The sequence below is a fragment of the Nylanderia fulva genome, unplaced genomic scaffold (genome assembly GCF_048542155.1).
Source record: "Nylanderia fulva isolate GAGA-0341 unplaced genomic scaffold, ASM4854215v1 Scaffold57, whole genome shotgun sequence".
Classification (NCBI taxonomy): domain Eukaryota; kingdom Metazoa; phylum Arthropoda; class Insecta; order Hymenoptera; family Formicidae; genus Nylanderia; species Nylanderia fulva.
The window spans coordinates 393,704-414,718 of NW_028190665.1; the positions used below are offsets into that span (position 1 = coordinate 393,704).

Sequence of the window (21,015 nt, forward strand, 5' to 3'; positions counted from 1 at the left end):
TGGAGGATTTCGTTCGAGTCAATTTTTATCGAACGTATATTATTGTAGAACACTAATTTACATTGCACACGTTTCTATTTCAACGAATAATACACAGAAACCTATAATGTTTCTCTTTAGCATAAAGAAATATCTCACAATTTTACTATATAGTCAATAACCGCTGTAAAGATCGGCTAAATCGTCCTTTAAATTATCCGCCGCTAAACAATAAAATTCATCTCAACTGATTTATAAATATTACATATATTACATATTAAAATATGAAGGTACGTAGATTATTATACATATAATTTATCGAATCGTTTAATAATTACTTTCATGTGAGAAAGGAATGATCATGTATGTATATCATATAATAGTACTATGTATGCTCCATACGAAATACACTTTAGTTAGGGTAATGTAGTGTCGTTCTAACATCGCAACTGTCTCGACACTACGGTTACTCGTGTATTTCGTGTGTGTCGTGTTGCTTTGGTTTTTTCTTTTTCATTTTCTTAATTTTTTTTATATTGGGAAAAACACTTGGACACGCTATCTAATATTACAACTTCACTATGTTTATAAGAGCTTCAATTTTAGACAACAACAACAATATTCGTGCAGGTTCACTACTTTATCACATATATATAATATTTTATATATATATATATATATATATATATATGATAAAATAGCTTTGATAAAACAATATATATATAATATATATAATATATAACATCCGTTTAGCTTATCAACACAACATACTAGCCATGCAAAGGAATATTGTATTATTTGCACAGTTTGTATGTAAAAGTAAGGTAGATGTATCATACAATAGCAATCAATGAATTGCTTAGGTTTCTTCAATGATTCGTTTTTCGTATGTATGTATGGTGTTTATATCTATATATATAATCAATAAATATCGGCTCTTTCACATAATATACTTACACGGTAATCGTTTTCTCTTTTTCATCATCTTTTTACTCGTTTTAATCCTAATAAAGCGTTTGTATTACACAATCGCGTTCTGGCAGTTGACGAACTTTCATCGAACCATCTGCTCCGCAAGAAAACAACCGACCCGCAGAGTCCACGTGTAACTGGGTAACGCCCTAGACAACAAATGATTACATTAGATCTGTTTTTTATAGCTAAACTGGTTGCACTAGTTCAGAGTTTTTCTTTTTTACTCCACATTGAAAGGAAAGAGATAAACTCTAAACTGGTGCAGCCAGTTCAGCTATAAAGAATAGAGCTATTATTATCCTCATTTTCCGACATAATACCTGTCCTATATTTTTGAAGAAACTAGACCGTGGATGTTCTCCAGGAAAGGAGTAGAGGAGAGAATGGACGGTCAAACCCCATATCTGCAAAAGAGATTCATCGTTTTTGAGAATAAACGAAATGGTATTTTATTAGAAAGTTGTGATTTGAAATTTACTTACCTTGATATCACCATCACCTGCTCCGCTGACGAAAAATTCTTCGTGCGGATCAAGCGCCAAACATTTGATAGCCGACTCATGCGCCTGGAATCTATGCCTCTGTTGTCGTTGCCGTACATCGAATATGTTGATGTCGCCTTTCTTCCCGCCGCTAATCAACAGTTGATGTTGCGGAGCAAGGATCAACGCGCTGGCTCCCTGCTCGTGACACATGAAACCTAACGAAACATAATCATGGGTCATGATTGCAGAAGAAATGTCAGAAAATGTCTTATTATTCGTTAGAGTGCAAGTCCCCAGATAGCAACAGTAATTGTTACGTCAGCATTTTGACGTCAAAATGACTACTATCTGGGTCATTTTGTACGCGAATTCTTTTTACTCGTACCTTGTACAAGAGATTTGTTTTGTGGAAGTAGCGTGTCCCATAATGCTACATTCCGTCCTTCCGAGCCATGACCTGCGGTAGCGACGAGACTGCACGCGCCGAGGAAGACAAAGTCCGAGGTCACTTTGCTGTGGCACTGATAGGTCTAAAACAGAGATTTCGATAATGAACAAGCGGCACCTTCAACTAGTAACACTAGTAACTAAGTGAAATGCGAAAGTTCTTACGAAGAATGGTCGAGCTGTTCCTTCCCGACACGCCACTTGAAACAGACTCAGGTGGCCATCAGAATCAGCCACCCCGAATTTATTGCCGTGCTGTGAGAATCGCACGCGGGTCACCTTGGCAAAAGTTCCGGGCGCTCTTGGAGTCGCGACCGCCGTCTGATGTCCCCACTCCCATAAAGACACGGAGCCATCCTGCGATCCGGTCAAATCTGGCGTCGCCACATATGAAAAGGACAAACAGAAATGTGTTATTTACGTTATTTGTAAAATTTTCCAAAAGTACCCCTAATCTTATGCAAAACCCAAATTGATTTTTTTTCATATGATATAACTTACACAATCTACTGCTCAATCCATTTCACATAAGATTAGTATGGAGTACAGTTCTATTTTTCGTACATTTCTCATAAATGCTTAGTGTGTATGTAAAAATATATAATATATTATAATATATATATATATATATATATATATATATATATATAATATTATATTAATATATTATTGTAATAAATATATAAGATATGAGTATATAATAATATATATGTAACTTACATAGTGGTAAGAGCGGATGGGAAGAGATTCTTCTGATGCCGTCAATTTTGTGCTTCAGGATCTGTCGAAATAAAGTGAAGACGAATCATTGAATTTGCGAAATTGAAAACAAAGAGATTCGAGAGAATATAAATAAGAAAATATGATACATTTATATATTCCAGCAGAATTAAACTAATAACTTGATGAACACAATACTGCGGTAATATTAATAAAGATACTTAACGTACATTTTTGGGTGTTGCATCAACGCAAAGTAGGTTTAATGAAATTGCATAATGGACACGTAGCATGCGTTTTAAACATTGCAGCGAGTTTTTTTATTTTGCAAGTAGTATTTGGCTGAAACTGCTTTTCAACCCACTAGCTCGCAAATAAGTTCTAAAGTCGATTAGCGATTAGCACGTCTTGCATATATTGAATTATCGTGTACGTGTGTGTGAACATGTATGAATGTGGTATGGTAATATTATTACAACAAAACATTGATAGAGACATATCTAAGTTTCACGCTTTCTCACATCAAGAGGATATGAGAGAAACGTAAATATCTAAAACTGAAATACATCATCCATGGTATAATTGTTATGAAAAAATTTGAACAATAACATGCATTTAACTCCAATATTCATTTAATACATTCGATGTAATACTTGTGTGGAAGAACAGTGAGTTTTACCCATTAACTGTAAATAACATCTATGAGAATCTAGGAGCAGATGAAACATCAGTTGCCAATTATGGATATGCTAATATAATCTTATGAAACTTTCCTCATATTGTTGTTTTATACTGATATATGTAAGCAAAGAAAAATACAAACCAATGCACTGTGCATGTTGCTATGAGCTCTTAGACAAAACGATATATAAATGGCTAAATATTTCTAAAAACAGGCCTTACGATTGCTGAGCTGCAAGGTCTTGTTTGAGAAATTCAAAATACATCTGACTTGCAATATACGTAAAGAAACATTAAGAATACGCTACAATAATTCTTAAGTAATCAAATCTTCATTATAAACATAAACTTTCTTTACTGTGTCCTTAGCATATTACAAATCAGAGATATCTGTTTGTTACCCAAAAAAAGTTGAAACATGAAATTTGCAGACTAGGATAGACTATAGGGTTAGTCTTGTTAGATGTAAATCTCACCGGCTTTAACAAGTGTTTGCTCCTATCGGCAACAAATTGACAGAAACGCAGGTCGTGGGAGCCAGGAAAAGCAGGCATCCCCTTCATCTGAGCGAGCGAATGAGCCGCCAGTTCAGTGACGTAGACCGAGTTAGATGTTAGGCAAGCATTGAACAAGCAACATTGTCTCCGTCACCACTTTTGTGCTACCCTATCCCAGTACATCACATTCACGGGTTGCAAGGCTTGTTTCGCGATATATACATTTTATCTTTATATTAGCCATTTAAAAAATGCAATATAAGCAATAATTAAGTTGCTCAATTAGATTCATTGGTATTATAAATACAAATACTTTGCAAAAGCATTGAAAAAAAAAATCATTATATACAAATTATTGATAAGTTTTCTAAATTTTAGACATATATATGATAAATGAATCTGTTGCGCTTAAAACGAACAAGCCTTGCGAATCCAGCCATCCTGATACGTGAGACACAGTGCACGTTTTGGTCTCAATATATATATCATGCAATGAATGTAAAATTTATATTTATAGTCATAATCACACATCTTTTCCCTCTGGTGCAAAATACTGCTACACTCGCGTCTGAATATAAATGCACGAGTAATACCTAATAATATTCATTATTTTCGTATATTAAAAATGAGAAACAGAGAGATATTATATTACAAAAAACGCGCTGTCTAGTGGCAAAGTGATGTCAAACAAACAAATATACAATGTATATGCAAGGACTTGATACACATGTACGATGATTCTTGAAAAATTCTTGGAATATTCCAGGCAGACAGGATACTTCCTACTTAAGTGGACATACATCCTTGCTCTATTACAAGCTTATTAAAAATTCCTTGTAAAAATCCCATGTGTTATCAGGAAACTCCTGGTTGCTAGATACTTATAAACTACTTAGGAGTTGTATATATTAATTTTTTAAATACTGCTAATACTTTTTTAGTTATCACAAGTCAAGCTCTCTACATGTGAATTAATTAATAAATCTGCAATTTCTTGCGCGATATAATTAATTGCATACTTCTCATACTCACGCGCACGCACACATATATTAAAATAATCTACATTGTGAAATATATATGTAGTGAGTACAATTACATTTAAAACAAAAGTAAATTTTGTGAATAAAAATAAATAAATCCAACATAAGAAAAAAATAAAATACATCTCATCTTAGCCTTGGGATTAACTCAACATTCAAAAATTACGGTAAGCGCAAATATATAGATAAGAAATTAAAAAATAAATTATGTTTTATATAAATTAATTTGAATTGCATTTATAAAATTTAAATACTTTATATTTGACTTATTTTTTCAACATAATTAAGATTATATCGCAAATTATATTGAAACATTGTATTAATTTTTAAATAGAAAATATTATCTTTTAAATAATTTACGATATACCACATCTTATCTACTGTAAATTATAGAATCATTATCAAGAAAGTAAAGAAAATCTTGATGAAATGGAAGTACTCTATTATTTAATATGTAAATTACGATATAATAAAAAACACTCACCACACTTGCGCCACGTCCACTCTGACTGGCTATACCTGAATGAGGCTGGGGACTGTTTGTTTGAGGACTCTGTGCCAGCAATGGACGATCTGCTGCTGTCTGCAAATAATATGTAACGTAAAATATGAAATTTATTAATGTATTAATATGATTGTGTTTTAAAACGTACCTGTATAACTAAAAAACTGGTTGGCTGTATAGGTTCTGGGTCGGGTTGCTTAGTCAAGTTGATAATATCGAATTCGCATTCATCTTCTAGCCACGACGGAAGTTCTAGAAGTAGGGAAATGTTCATTTCTTGCACTTCCCGAGGCGTAGCAAGAGCCATTAAACCTGGATTCACCTATAGGATCATCACAATCGTAATATTAGTATCTCTCTTTTATCTAGAGAAGATATATGTTCGAAAAAATCTGTATATTATCTAGAAGTTTTTTAGAATAGGAGTTAGAAAAAGAAAGATATAATTATATTTAAAATAAGATTTAAAAAAGACCTGATTAAGACAGAAGGCACTGATGCTATCTTGCTCCTTATGAATGATTCTGACTGGTTCCGGCAAGCTTGTAGTGCCACTATCGCTACCTTTATCTTCTCCAGTTGCACGATGTACGCTATCAACAACTGATTGATTACTTTCAAGTATTGTCGACAGGGATCTCCGTTTCCCAAACACTGCGCGAATGAAAATATCCTGAACTAATTCTTGTCTAACTAAGTAACACCATAGACGATTAGTCGGTGCTGCGGATGCCAATCGTGTACTGAAATTATTTAGAATAGTTTTCTGTTATCTTTCTTCCTTGCCAAAATTTTTAATTTGCGACTAAACAAGAAATTTCATCTCTTCGTATACTCACTTAAAGGGAGTATTTCCTTTCTCCAATAACGATCGATACTTGTGAATAGCTGGTTTCCCAGGCGTAGGAGAGGGATCTGGTGCGCATCCGGGTATATAAGTCGCTGATGGTGGACCTCGGAGTTCTAACTCTTCGCGCAAAGAGTCTTGCCATTGTGCAACAATGCCCAGTGTACCATGGATAAGCGGACTACTTACGGGTAATTCTAAAATAACGTCATTTCGTTAATACTATTGTATATCAATTTATTAAGACATTATTTATATACGAAATATTGCATTTTACGTATGTACCTTGCATTTCTATGCCGGCGATGGTCAAAAAGTCTTGCAATTGCTGCTGCAGTATCTTAACTATCGCTAATCGCATTACGCTCCAACTGTATGAATTAGAATTACTATGCTCAGTATTATCCTTTGGTTTGTTCTTTGGCTTTGAACTCGTATCAAATACATCTTCCTCGTCATCTGTAGTGTCCAAGTCGGACACCGCAGAATCAGAGGAATCGTAATCGATCTCTTCTGCATATTCAGTCTCTATACGTGGCTGGAAAGATAACATAGTTACAGTTATATAATGACGAAATGAATAGAAAGATGACAATGTGGTATGTGAAATCTGTTTCGATATACCAACCTTCATGAGAAAATAAGAAATCATGCTCATTTGCGGTGAGACAAATTGTTCTCTATAAGTAGGTTTATCCTCCTTCATATTTGGCTGCTGACCCGTAAATTGTCCTAACAGTTTCATATTTAGCTTGACGCGTTGTTTGGTCAACGACGTCATGGTATTCCACATTCCGCTTGCAGTACTTTGGATCTCGCTCGTTACACTATCGGTACGTTCGACGCTATTCGTGTTAGCGCCCTTGCAAAGAGACAGAAAGAGATATAAAACCAATAATATTCGCACATTAAAAAATCAATCATACCTGGCTGCTAGTTGTGCTCGCTACGCGTAACAGCTTTTTAACTCCACCGCCAAAGAGAGAAGACCACGTGTTATTATCAAAGTGCTGTCCAACTAATCTGTACAAGATGTGACTGTCGCAACTCGACAGAGCGTAGATGAAGAGGCTCATGTACGTCGCCACGAAAGCTTCGCAGAGCAGAATATTTAGCTTCGGGGTGTCCTCGTCTTTTTCTCGAGCGAGCAACGCGCGTAAATTTGTCACACCCGGCCATTTGGCAGGTGAAGTAGTTATGCATACACCGTCGTCTGTCGAATAACGTCGATGATATCTGTTTGAAGCTACCAAATGACCACCCGAGGATGTTTCTACTTCGGTGACTGTCGGGAAACTAAAACACAATTAATGTATAAATATTTGATCCTCTCTTGGAATATTGTACACAATAATTAATTCAATTTAATTGTCAAATAACCGAGACTTACCTCTCTGGCTGGTGATGCTTCATAACAAACGTGTCTGAATCACAAAGCGATTGATAGATACAAGCGCTAAGTGCTACTGCTAAATCTCTCATAATGAATACTTCGCAGTAATGTGTATTTCTGTTAGGCATCGGCGGATTTCGTAACTCTACCAATGTCTGCAGCATGTCATGCGCGAGAGACTGCAACAAACAAGTGCAGCGTTAGATATCGAAATAAGATAAAAAGAAAATAGTATAGAAATTTTAACAAACCTGTAGATGTCGAACTGGGTCAGCTACGACAGTTTTATTGCAGGCAACACTGGCACTTAACAAGGGTAACGTAGTGGGGAAAGGAAGGGGACTGAGCAATTGCTGTTGGGTCTTTTCCTGTTGCAATTCCTGCAGCAACAGTACCAATTCCATTCTTACCGATGCTAGGCCGCCACCCGATGCACCGTGCAACGAACAATACGACAATAATGTCCGTAATAAGGTTTCATTAGCTGAAAATCACAAGATACTTGTGATTTTATGTTAAAATATAATATTAAATGTAATATATATATATATATATATATATATATATATATATATATATTGTATTAATTAATGTGTAATTAACGTTCTTAAATGTTAGATTCGTTTTTTTAAATTAAAGCGACAGTTAAATAACACCGAAATAAAATTAATAAATCCACCTTTCAACCATTTCTTCCTCTTAACAGCTCTCTGCACTTTAGCCTCAAAATCTAATTTTTCCGCTACTAGTATTTGATGCAACGTCGGTTGCTCGCCAGGCTTATACGGTGGCACATCATCAACCATACCGCCTTCGTCTGAAAGTTATTCTTCTATTAGCATCATCATAATAATTTCCGTAATTTTCAAAATTGTTGTCAATAAAATTCATAATAGTTATGTATGTTTATAGAAAATAAGAAAAGGAATTACATTCAGCCACGTTGTTCATATCCCCGTCTGCGTTAGTACTGTAACTGCACAGCTGCCTCAATGCGTCTACTTCTCGTTCCAACCACACATATAATTGATATCGTAGCTGGCCTCCGTCCACTTCGAAACCAGTCGCTAACGTAGACAATTCCTCCATCAAGATTTTTAGGCAAGCTACAAATTTCAATTGTTGCGCCATGATATCCAATTGACCTGCTGTCTTTGCTTCTTCTTCTAAAAAATCAAAGTTTTAATTAACAATCAAAGTAAAAAATGTAATTCGTAATAAAATGAAGCTCTTACTATTACCGGTTTCTTTATATGCATTTTCTGGCTCTTTCTTATCAAGTTTCATGCTCATGGGAGGACTATCGATGTCTTCACCCTCACCCGCGTCATCATTGTCCCAATTCAATTCTAATTTATCCTCTTCTATGCGTTTAGTACTCTGAGACCAATCAAATGACGACGACGTGTTCCAATCCAGAGAAGCAGCAGTATCTGTAATAACAATATTTTTGTTTTTATAATTGAGAATTTTTTAACGTATTTTATATAGAAAAATAATAAGTACCTTTATTATTGCTTATTCCATTAGATTCATTTCCCCAATTAATAATACCGGTATCTATTTGAGCATCTTGAGCTCTAGACTTACTTGGACTGTTTAATAAGCCTATTGGGATAGAGAAGAGTGATAACAATTGCAATTCAGATTTGACAAATTGCATCAATATGTATACATATATTTACTTACTTGGAGAGTCTTCACCATTTGTTTCCATAACTTTATTAGGTAGTTTGGACAAGACTTCAAGAGCAAGCGCTGGACAGCCAGCCTTGAAATGTGCGTGTGCGGTTGTGAAATACAGTTGTCTCTCCAATGGTGTAATAGAATCTTCCAACATTAGTTGTTTGTCTGGTTGACTTTTCGTTTCTGTACCGTAACTAAATCCTGAGATCACCACCGAATGGCCCTTTTTCTTATCTTGTGCAGTGGACGCGATATACTGTCTGATTAACAGTGGATGTGTACGAAGATAAACGTAAAAGTTGAAGACATTTGGATTTGCTGAAACAAAAAGACAAGATGATTATTCTAAGAGTTATTTCGTATCTGCGCATAAGTATAGAAAAATATACGAAATAATTTTAAAACCTGTTGTTCCCTCTGGCTTATCGGATTCATCGTTGTACTGCGGATGCATATGGCCGACGTTGGTCAGAAGTAAAGTATTAAGTGAACCGGAATAGTCCTTCAAGAGCCACAGAGCCATGCTACGAAGGAACGGATCGGGATGCACTCTGCTCATATCCTGATTCTGACCCTCTTTGTCGCAGCCTAGGATCTCCTCGTACAGCAATCTTCTCATATTGGGAGACGACGTATCATTCTCGTAAAGTCTGGCTATCACCATCGCGAGTTGAATGTCGTTCAATTTGTTTAGGCACACGTCGATGGCGTCTTTCAGAGCACCGGCCAATAAAAAGAACGCAGCCGCGTGCTCGAATCGTTGCTTCCCGAGCAGAGCGAAAGCGTTCTTCAGTGCCGCCTTTCTCCATCGGTTGTCGGCGAAATTATTCGAGAAAAAGGTAGTCATTCGTTCGTCTCGCTTGTTCCTAAATAGACCCCACACCAGATTCTTCTTTTTCATCGCCAAATAATAAATAGCCGCGTCCAGAGGATCTTGATTATGTTGAAAGGCGGCCTTCGCTATTTTCTCCACGCATTTCTTAAGTACCGTGTTGCTCCTGATCCACCAGCCTACACCGAGCTCCTTCAACACGGACCACTTTGGTTGACCTTTGGCGTAAGATGGAATCAATCCCAGCAGTTCCTCTTCGGATTCAGAGTGAAATGCCCATACGAGGTTGTTCGACGCGATTCCCTGTTTCTGAAATTGTGCTCGTTGCACCAACGGCAAGCAACGTATTAAGTAGTTGTAATGCTTCATCGCTAGAAGGAATCTGAGGCCGCAGTCGTCGAGTGAATCTGTGGACACGGTTTCGCCGTCCGGAATACCCGTTAAATTTTCCTTGGCGATCGCATTCTTGGCCGCGTCGATCGCGAATCTCTCCGCAAAGTCGACGTTACATGTCGAAACGGTGTCCGCCAAAGCAAGCAGATGCATCTGATCAAGACTGGACAGTCCCGGAAGATGAGTGTGAGTCAGGAGACGCGACAGCAATCTTCCTTGCCTAGGACCGAAGTGGGATATCCCTTGCCTCTCTGGTACCGAGGATCGTCGATCTTTCTGCCGCGAGCACTCATAATCCTCCTCCAGCATATCGTCCAAGGATTCTCCCTCGTCCAGATTGCTGTCGAATAATTCGTTGTAATCGTGCTTGTCCTCGCTCTGCTGATGCGGCAGATTGGTTTCCTTATCGGCCATCAACAAGGTCCACAACGGCAGAGGTGAGATGGATGTGATCTCCGCGTAATCCAGGGTCAATTCTTCCGGTATCTGCGTAGTCGAACCTCTCGGTTCCAACGGCGATGTAGTGCCCACATAACTCACCGACATTGTCCTCGAGCGCGACCAAGCGCGCTGCTTCACCAGATTCTCATCATCGGCTCGTAAGGAGCAGGAACTGCCTATGCAACGCACCAGATGCGCTAATATAGCCTTCACCCATCTAATCTTGCCCGAGTTTAACAGTTCCATCAACTGCTTAGGATGATACTGCGGTAAAACCGGGCAGGCTATCCTAGACGCCTCGAACAGTCCATAATCCGGCATATAATCAAAGCTCAAGTTCTCGTTCTGTATACCGCGCTTCTTCTTCGCGTCTAGCATCGTTAGATTGATGCTGCTGACGCGGGACAGATGCGGCATAGAAGACACATTCGCCAATCGCCTCTGGGATGTCTCGTGCGCTAACGTGCGTAAATCCTCGTCGCGTAGATTTCGACTCGCCTGAAACTCGTCGGACTCCTGATGCTGTAGATTCGAGTGGAAGCAATCGTTTCTCGGATTCGGTTTCCATTGCGAATACACGTGCATTTCGGAATCCATACCGACGACTAGAATACCATCCCGTACCCAGGATATCTGCATAGGAAGCGGCGGCAGACCATCCGCCGTCGTCAGCTCGATCTTGCGCAATTTCATCCATCGGATCTCATCGACAAACTGCGGCTGCGCCAGCGACGAAGTCTTTCGCAATATCGGCCTGTTGTTGCTCTGGGACTCCTTCATCGCTTTCATATTAGCCTGCGCCAGATCCGAGCACACTGGGGTGAATAACATAATCTTGGAACCAACACCGACAGTTAGAATATGCGAACCGTCTTCCTTCGACACCCAGTCGAGTTGTACCAGATGTTTCTGCGTAAGCGGACACGTGTTGCCGTTCTCTATGATTGACTTTCGCAAAGATTGCAGGGTACTGAACGAAGGAACCGCTAACAAGCCAGCATTTGATTTGGTGGATTCACCATTTTCTCCGTTTCTCGAAGACCTTATATCCTCGTGACTAAGAGTTTGCAATACTTGAGTGAGCCGTTGCTTCTTCTGCAAAAATCTACTGTCGTACAAATAACTAAGATCCAAATGCTGATCCACCGGTATTCGCGGCAAATGAATGTTCTTCAAGTGAATCGTATCCTCCAGAATCCATTCGCTGCCTCCTGTGCTCTTGCACTCGTATATGGCAACGCAGAGATTCACGTAACGCGAGTCTGGATCGTTCTTCGTCGGACGCGTAAACGACTTTCCGTACTTGTATGCACAAGCAATGCGTCCGCTATAGGCCGCGCTTATGTTCAACGGTTGACCAGTGATGTCGATAGTCGATTCCTGATCTTTCCTGGTCATCTCCCACTCGCACCATTCATAATCAAGTTTCTCGTCTGGCGTCTTTGTTACCTTGCACTTCCAAAAACGTACGGTGCTATCGCTACACGCCGTTACGATAATATAAGGCGCGAAGCAGGCAGGATATATCGAGGAACTACTTAAGTGTCCCGCCGCAGGTGCGGCATGAATCACCTCCACTCCGTCGGGTAACGGCAATTCCTGCGTGCAGACCTTTGTGGTGGTGATGAGAACGTGACTATTCTGATGGCGACGAGGCATAAACGTGGAGTCCATGTCGGCCTGACTTTCACGACGACTTCGACCGCCACCAGTTTGACTAGCTCTACGTGATCGTCTACCTTCGTGGCCCAATCTTCCGGGTGTACCTTCGTCATCTTCATCTTGAACCAGGTGAGAGTCTGGCACATACATCATCGAGCCTGATAGGCCAGTGGTTTCCGGTTGCGATGCTATTACCAGTCGCCACATATGTACAGTAGTGCCCTGTTGCGTTCGCTCGAGAACTACTATATAAAACGGCTCCTCGAAGATCGCTGACTGTTGCAGATCCACCATAGCGTCCAATGTGGATTCCATGAGTCCTAGATCATTATTAGATATGTCGATACCAGGTAATTTCTCGTCGCTTCTCTCTCCCGTGATCAGTTGTTCCTGAAAGACGTGAAGAAACTGCGTGTTCTGCCAATCGTGTGTGGCATCGGCGATAGTGTCCAGTTGTATAACGCATCCCGGCCTCGCAGTTGATTGCTGAGACACTATCTTTATTCTATCGTGAATCGAATGCCTGATACCATCATCCGACGACATGTCCGTCGAGAGGCTAGCCATGGAATCCATCATGCGGCTTCTTCTCTCGCTGATCGACACTTCCGCCAGTAACGTTCTGGCATCGATGACAGCTTGATAGACTCTTAGGCATTCTCCATCGCTAGCTACAAAACACGCACTGGGAGAATTGGATAGATTGCCCAACGTCGTGCTCGGTAATAGTGTCGGAATCCAAGCTACATTACTGAACGCTGATATCTCGGGTGAATTCATACGCGCCAATTCGGAAACTCCACCGCTCTTCGACAGGGGCCCCACGGCATCTACTCGCCATAATATCAATTCGCTGCAAAAGCCGGTAGGCGACATAATGTCCTTATTTTTCGAGGTATCGTGCTTGCCACTAATGTTTTCAGTAGATCCCGCCGGTTGTGCACCGGAAAATTCGGGTATATTATGATGAGAGGTTGTCACAAGCAAAGGTAAGACAGGATGGCACGTGATGTCGTTTACACGAAAGCGATGTCCGGAAGCTCTACACGCATGTCCTATGCTCAACACTTGTGAAAATTTTGTCTTATCCGCAAACGTCAGCTGCCATAAATTCAAAGTGCCATTCGAATGCTTCGATACCATCGAAACGATCGGACTAGGATGAGCCAATAAATCCGCTTCATGCCCGTTTTTATTATTCTCCAGTGCATTAGTCTCGGCTTTCGTTTGATTCTGATCATCCGTAGTTTCTATATTTTTCAATAGCTCTTGACCCGCTTTCGAAGTTAACGTCGATTGCTCCTCGTCTTGTTCTATAAGGCTGGGTAAAGGTGTTGCGACTTCGCTGGGCTCGCTTGCTTTTGTCGACGACTTTGCGACTTCGCGGATGTTCAATAATGGTCCACCGGTATTGTGAGAATACATCGACACATTATGGCTCATTGTCGATGCGTCCCCGAGCGGGAATGCGTTCGGAATACGAGTGGAAAATGAAATCTGCGCCTGTCGAAAAGATCCAGGATGATACTCGTCCAACCATTCGATATGCCAAATCAAAAAGCTCCCGTCTATCGGATGTATTGAGAACAGCAAGTCTGGATTATGATGCCAATCGCGCAGCAACGTTTCGATCTTTGTATCTAACGAATCTGGCGCGTGATTCATAGTGGATGTTGCATCTGTCGCTATCGAGTTAATAGAGGTTGTATTGCTGTAACAGAAAGTTATATTTAATATTTTAAATATATATATTGTATTAAAATTATTAATATTATATATAATTATATATTATATAATCATAATTATATATATATAAATAAATTTTTTTGTAAATAAAATTATTAGTTTTATAAAAAAAAAAACATACAATATAATGCTCACACATAATAGTCAATAAGGGAGATCTCGAAAATTTACCTTAGACTCGGATGAGAGTGCACACTGTGCGCCAAACTGTGATGAGACGAAGTGGTATGCGTAGTATGGTGTTCGTCACTACTGTGATCTTCTTGACTCATTGATCGGCCACCAACAGCTGGCTTCTGAATCGTTTGCAATCGAATTCCCTTTTCTGAGAAGAACATTGTAATTATTAATAATTATATTTTTTTACAAAGCAAATTTAACACATACTTGGTGTACATTCATCTTCAGAATCATGTTGTTCTACATGTTCAGTATGCTCTTGATGTTGTAAGCCTTCTTCCTTTTCCACCACTTTACGAGTCAATTCTTGCAATATATTTTCGGCTTGCATGGTGAAGTGCATTTCTTTGTTATTTAGCCAATGTAAGATAAAATTCGGTTCTCTTTCGGGATCTCCGGTAATTAAGCTTGGTACTAGCGGTATATCTAAAACATGATCATATACTATCCTTTGACGATTACCAATATTTCAACAATATTTAGAATAATGTAATATAATATAAAATAAATAATAAATATAATAAAAATAAAATAGAATAAAAATAATATATATAATGATGTATAATAATATATCTAATGTTATAATGTAAATATGTAATATAATGTAAAAAAAGAAAAAACAAAATTACTATTTTATATAATGCATATTATGTAGATTAATTGATACTATACCAGTTTCTGCATTGATACTGGCTGCCAAGTGGAAGTGCATTCCTGGGTAATGACCAGAAGTTTGATAATTATTATGGAAATCATGTACAGAATATGTAGATGGAAGCGTTGGTAAAGTCGGCGCTGTATGACCAGCCTGATGCTGCTGCTTAGCATGTCGCCGAATATGAAAACATGTTCTGTAAATCAAATATTTCATATATATATATATATATATATTTTATTTTCCAAAAAATATATTTCAATATGAGTAAAATGTTTCTCATACTTCATATGTTTCAGCCGTTGCATAAATCGATGTTTGTGCATATTATGATGACGATGTTTGCCATGATGACCGTGTCTGTCAGAACCCTCAAATTGACTCATGTTAGCTAAACCTTCAATCTCGGGCGGTATCGTTTCTGTCCACACTCGACAGATGTTATCGCGACACGAAGTGACCAACATATTAGATACGGAACCCCTAGTTTATGACAAATAAGAAAATTATTGAAAAACTTCTTACATTTTTTTATACATATATAAATCAATTGTGTTAACTTTTTTTATTACAAAGGGTTAACACTTTAGTTTCTTAGCAAACTTAAAATAATCATTTTAATTGACATTTTAATTACAATTTTAAAAATTCAATAGTCTTCATATAATATACATGTCTTCATATTTTTTAAAGATAAATATATAAACAAATATTTATTTTTAAATAGAATATTTTACTGCAATCATGTCGGATTTTCATTCGATTTCAATTCATAACAAAAGCACTAAAAGTTTCATGTGCAACTTACTTTGGCATATATTTACTTGTTTTGCGCCAAGAGAGGTGTGTTACAGCGCGTGGGTGTGCAACATAAACAAAACTAAAATTATCACTGCCCACAGATTGAGAAAAATTTGTATGATCCATACTTCTTGCTGGAAAAACTGGAAGTAAAAAATAAGTCTTAATAATAACTGCTTATAAATGTAGAAAGATCACCATCCGTTCATCATCATTTAATACAAATACATACATTGCTTGTTTTCGAACCATATTTTCACCAATCTATCATTCATTCCTGTTGTTGCAAATAAAGTGCCATCAGGACTAAAACTCATAAGATGAACTGGTGTAGCAGTACGACATTTCCACACACAATTCCATCCACCTGGATCATTCGTAGTCGATGTGTCTCCAGGCCCAGGACTCTCCGCTTCTCCTCCAATTGAAAATGTCACCGCGCCGGCTGTTAAAAAATAAATGTAAATAAATAATTATATATATATATGTAAATTAAAGTTGTTTCTCAAAGTCACAAGGTGCACATATCTGGAATGTAAATAGAAAAAACTTAATATTTATAGTGTTCTCAATATCTTAAATAGAAGAAATATAAAAATAAAATGTCTTTGAGATTCTCCATTTTTATAAAATTAGATTGATAGTGTTTTAATAATAATGGTGTCTATTCATAGTGTGCAATAGTAAAATGTATATAAATTAGTGTTAAATATGTCAAGCATAAAAATTGAATAAGCATTTAAGATACATTCATCTATGAATAGTTTGTAACTATTGTATGCATCAAGATTCCAATCACAATGTAGCATGAGTTGCAAAAGCTCTTATTTTGATGATAAGGATACAAAAGCATTTTGTTAAAAATGAATATTTTGAAAAAATAATTCTGAGTATGATTTTTAGCAAAATGCATTTCTAACAATTCTATAATTCTTATTCCAATCAAAAAAGATATGCAAATTAATTTTGATAAGAAATTACTAATGCAGTGCAATGGCAGAAGAAAATGCTATATGTTAACATGCCAACACTGTATGTTCATTCTCAAAAAGAATGAACTCACGATCCTGAGAAGTATTTGCCGTAACACTATGATTGTTTCCACTTGTGCCAACTTCTTCTGTTTGTAGTGTTTTCGGCTTTGTAGCTGTAGATAATATTGCTGTACCAAGTAATGAACAATATATGATAATTCGAATATTAATAAAGCAAATATTATTAAATATTTAAGAGATGAAGAGATTTATGATATTTTTTAGTTCTACATATATATCACACAAATGAAATTAGATTTTCGTCATAGAATACTGTTTTCTTTTTAATACAAATTGTAGATTATTTTTCATAATTATACAAAATTTATTTAAAATATACATTTTAATGGAATTGTATGAAATCCATAAGGAAATAAACTTACTGTGCTCTTCTTGAAATGGCATGATATTTTGATGCCATAATTGTAACAATTCGCCACCTGTCAATAATCTTGTTCCTTCTAAATTCCATGATAAAGAGGTAATGTTTGATTCTGTTTGCAGACTTCCAGTTTGAACCCATCTATATTCTAATTGCTATAAAAAAATTTATAAAACTGTATTAGATGCATCTCCTTATATTTTTATATATAAATGTATATTTAATACTAAATATATTAATACAAACATGTGAACAAGTGCTGTGTATAAGTGGTGTCGGCTCAAAAATGCACACTTGATTTTCATATGCTGCAGCAATTTTTCCTGTATCTGTACTACAGTCCAGACAACTGATTCTAATATAATTGTGCACAGCTCCAGGAATTATTTGGACTCGTTCAAAATTGTTGGCTAAAATCACAATATTGCAACCAGCTGCGTATGCCTAAGTGAAATAAATAGAGTGTAATATTAATATCTAAATTTTCTTTCTCTTAAAATTAAATAAGTTTCCAATTTTTTATCATTTTGCAAGCTATTTTTATACACTGCCATATTTTCAGCCTATCAAATCTTAACTTTGCCTTGGAATACAATACACCATTAATATTCTCATTGATCAAAGTCAAATTCTCAATAAAATTTTAATGGGCAATTGCAAAACAAGAAAGATCAATCTAATTCTTCGCGATATACGTCAGTAGAGAATCTAAATCGAGGATGCAACATATAGAGCATGATGCGTTATATGACGTTTCCGCCGAAGGAAATCGTCGATTCCAAAGGAGAGACGTCGCCTAATCAAAGTGTCATCTGATCAGCTGACTTCCCTAACGCGAGAGCACGTATTTCGCTTGCGAAATACCGCGCGACGTCGCGGTCGCGAAGAGGCCTATAGAAATTAGAAAATCACGAGAGGAATCCCCGATGACGCTGTCGCGCCAGGGGATAAACTCACGGTGAAGGAGATTCCCTCGACGGAGCCAACGGCGTAGCAGCGATCGCCCGCATTGCAGGCGCCGCTGAGTATCTGATGACAATTCATGATCGCGTGATTAGCGGGACGTTAGATCATCGTCCGGCGAAGGAGATTCGCCACTCCTTCGCGACCAGGTCTCGAACGAACTGTCAACTATCTGTCAATTCGGGCGGCTCGCTCACGTCGATCGGGCGTCACTCAGCACGGCTCGGCTCGGACTCGAGCTTCCTCCACTCGGATCCCTGAGAGATGCGTCTCAGATTGACGCGACACGACGATCGGACGACCGCGGTGCGGCCATCTTTAAATCGATCTTTTCGCGAGCGACATTTCTTATCGCGCAGCAGTAGACTCTGATAGTCCGACTAAATAGATGCGTTCGAAAATTCTATCTGTAGAATTAATACAATTAGATTGACCAATCAGGAGGAAAGGAGCGGAAATTTCTTTGCTTCTGATTGGTCAACGAAAGGCTTTTTTATTATAAGGTTGTTTGCACGTCAGATTTTCGAACGCATCCTAACCAAAGGCGACTCATTTCCCCTCGATAGCCGCGCGCGCATATCGCATATCGATATCGACGAGATGATGCTTGAAACACTCACGTTGAGGAAAAGAATGCGTGAATTGGATAGATTAAGATGTAAGTACTTGCGAATTATTATTTTTACAATTATAATAGATTTGTCTTTCTATTCTATGCTTGATTCTTTCGCACTTATATTTCTTAAAAAGTAGATCTTTTTGATTTTTAAAAAGAAATTTAAAAGATTATTTCGACACGTATGCAAATTCATATATGCATATATATATGTATATATCTTTTAATAAAATTATGCAAAAGCTTTTGTTATTGATAATAATTGCAAATTATATACACAATCAAAAGAAACATGAATTATATCCAAATATAGCATAGCGAATTCGAGAAGAATATTCTTTTTTAATATCCAGATTCTGAAATGAAAAGTCTTTTTCTAACCCATTTCTGCGATATAAAAGGACTCTTAAGATTTCAAAAGAAATTCATTTATGCCAATTCTGAGTTCTTTTACAAATGAATATAAAATTTATTTTATATTCCATAAGAATGTTGAATCTTTTTTAAGCTCATATATTTCGAACAAATTACCTAATAAAAAAATTGTTATATATAATTACATAAAACAATATATATAATTATATAGAAATATATAACATTTTGTATAAATTATATATAATTTTATATACACTTAATTATTATATATATAATTTATAACTAACTATATATGTCTATATATATAATTTTATATATTGTTATATACATCCTTTATAGAAATTTATCACTAGTAACGCCAATTTATCATTTATTTCGAGTACTTAATCATTTAATTATTTCGAGTACTTAAATTACTGTATATCATAAATTACAGTATTTTAAATACTCGAAATATAAGTATATGATTAATCAGCGTTACTAGTAATAAATTTCTACAAGGGATATGCAATTATACATAAAAAAATTTTTACCGGGTATATATATATATATATATATATATATATATATATAAAATATGAAGAATTATTTTTAAGTTTATAATGATCATCTGTGCTATCTGAATATATAAGCCGCAAAAATGCTTTAATTTGTGTTCCTTAAATTTACCTAAAGTTTATTAGAATAATATCAAATTATAATAATATTTTTTTAATAAAAATTAATAATAAGACATTCGAAATTTATAATGACGAAAAAAACAAAATTAGTCTTAAAAGTATTATGTAGATATTTTTTCTTTTAAAAACAGTCTTGCTTTGAATGCAAAACAGGTAAACAACACGTGCACATTGTACGATCCATAAACATATCACACTGAACACAAAACAAGAAAAAATACACGTTAGCCGTAATTAGCTAAGCTTCTTCAGGGAAAAATTATTCAACGTGAGATCATATTGATCTTTTATTATTAAGCGCGTTCATGTTATATTTAAAGACGTCTTCCCGAACCGTCTTTTTCACTAAAGTCGAAGCAGATTCGAAACGTTTATATTTTTCATTTAAATTCATGTGTCGATTTCAAGCTTGATTTGATTTTAAAAAACATGAAATTTGATCTGCGTAATTTATCGGGGAGAAAGAATTAATCATGCATTCAAATTGATATAAAACGACAACGCGCGATAACTTATTATCTCTCTTTCTAGAAATCAACACTCGGTTCTGTACGTGTCATTAAAAAAAAATTGCAACCAGCCAGGTGACATCAATTATGAAATATACACACATATATATGAATACACACATGTGTTTCCAGTTATGTAATCATGAAAAATTATTATTCACATTAAAGGTATTATATAGGACACAGATTTTATTTTATGCTTTATATAGAAAAATTATGTAGGATGTGTGTAGGATGAAAGATTAATGTTCTCATTTATTAATAATGCGTTGATACATGATTTTGTCACACAACTCTATTTCTGGCTATTTCGACAAATATAGAATCGATAATTTCGTATATTTTTAAGTCCCAATCCATAAATGTTATATTATGAACATTTCGCCGGAAGGCTGTTTGCTTTTAAAAGAAATAAAATTTTCAGACATATTATATGTATATATATATATATATATATATATCTCATATATATTAAAAAACTCGAATGATAA

The 21,015-nt window shown here is 36.5% G+C and overlaps 1 protein-coding gene and 1 long non-coding RNA gene across 6 annotated transcripts; one reads left to right on the plus strand and one right to left on the minus strand.

The window, feature by feature from the left end:
- Positions 1-56: 56 nt before the first annotated feature.
- Rbcn-3A (rabconnectin-3 alpha) lies at positions 57-18,710 on the minus strand. 5 transcript variants are annotated; one of them, XM_029317606.2, is made up of 32 exons: positions 18,339-18,710; positions 17,628-17,825; positions 17,383-17,536; positions 17,029-17,127; positions 16,198-16,410; positions 15,973-16,108; positions 15,450-15,647; positions 15,182-15,360; positions 14,717-14,935; positions 14,501-14,654; positions 9,661-14,294; positions 9,259-9,573; positions 9,076-9,177; positions 8,811-9,002; positions 8,502-8,735; positions 8,249-8,386; positions 7,821-8,053; positions 7,567-7,748; positions 7,103-7,472; positions 6,805-7,038; positions 6,462-6,714; positions 6,169-6,373; positions 5,805-6,072; positions 5,478-5,651; positions 5,309-5,407; positions 3,764-3,850; positions 2,607-2,667; positions 2,052-2,260; positions 1,825-1,969; positions 1,437-1,654; positions 1,275-1,358; positions 57-1,100 (listed from the first exon to the last, which is right to left on the minus strand). In XM_029317606.2, exons 1-32 carry the CDS (start codon positions 18,423-18,425, stop codon positions 984-986), a joined length of 10,191 nt encoding a protein of 3,396 aa, XP_029173439.2. In that variant the 5' UTR covers positions 18,426-18,710; the 3' UTR covers positions 57-983. The 5 variants fall into 5 exon arrangements, with proteins under 5 accessions (XP_029173439.2, XP_029173438.2, XP_029173443.2 ...); XM_029317605.2 differs by having other exon boundaries at positions 8,805-9,002; XM_029317610.2 differs by lacking the exon at positions 17,029-17,127 and having other exon boundaries at positions 8,805-9,002.
- LOC114942291 (uncharacterized) lies at positions 18,525-20,705 on the plus strand. The gene is made up of 2 exons (XR_003821786.2): positions 18,525-19,002; positions 20,547-20,705. It is a non-coding gene; the product is annotated as an uncharacterized LOC114942291 (long non-coding RNA).
- Positions 20,706-21,015: the final 310 nt, after the last annotated feature.

Coding starts and splice junctions, on each gene's coding strand:
- Rbcn-3A (XM_029317605.2), bottom strand. CDS start 18,425: ATGAATTGTCATCAGATACTCAGCGGCGCCTGCAATGCGGGCGATCGC. Junction 9,178..9,258: donor AAATGGTGAAGACTCTCCAA/GTAAGTAAATAT, acceptor CTATCCCAATAG/GCTTATTAAACAGTCCAAGT. Junction 2,261..2,606: donor CCATCCGCTCTTACCACTAT/GTAAGTTACATA, acceptor TGGCGACGCCAG/ATTTGACCGGATCGCAGGAT.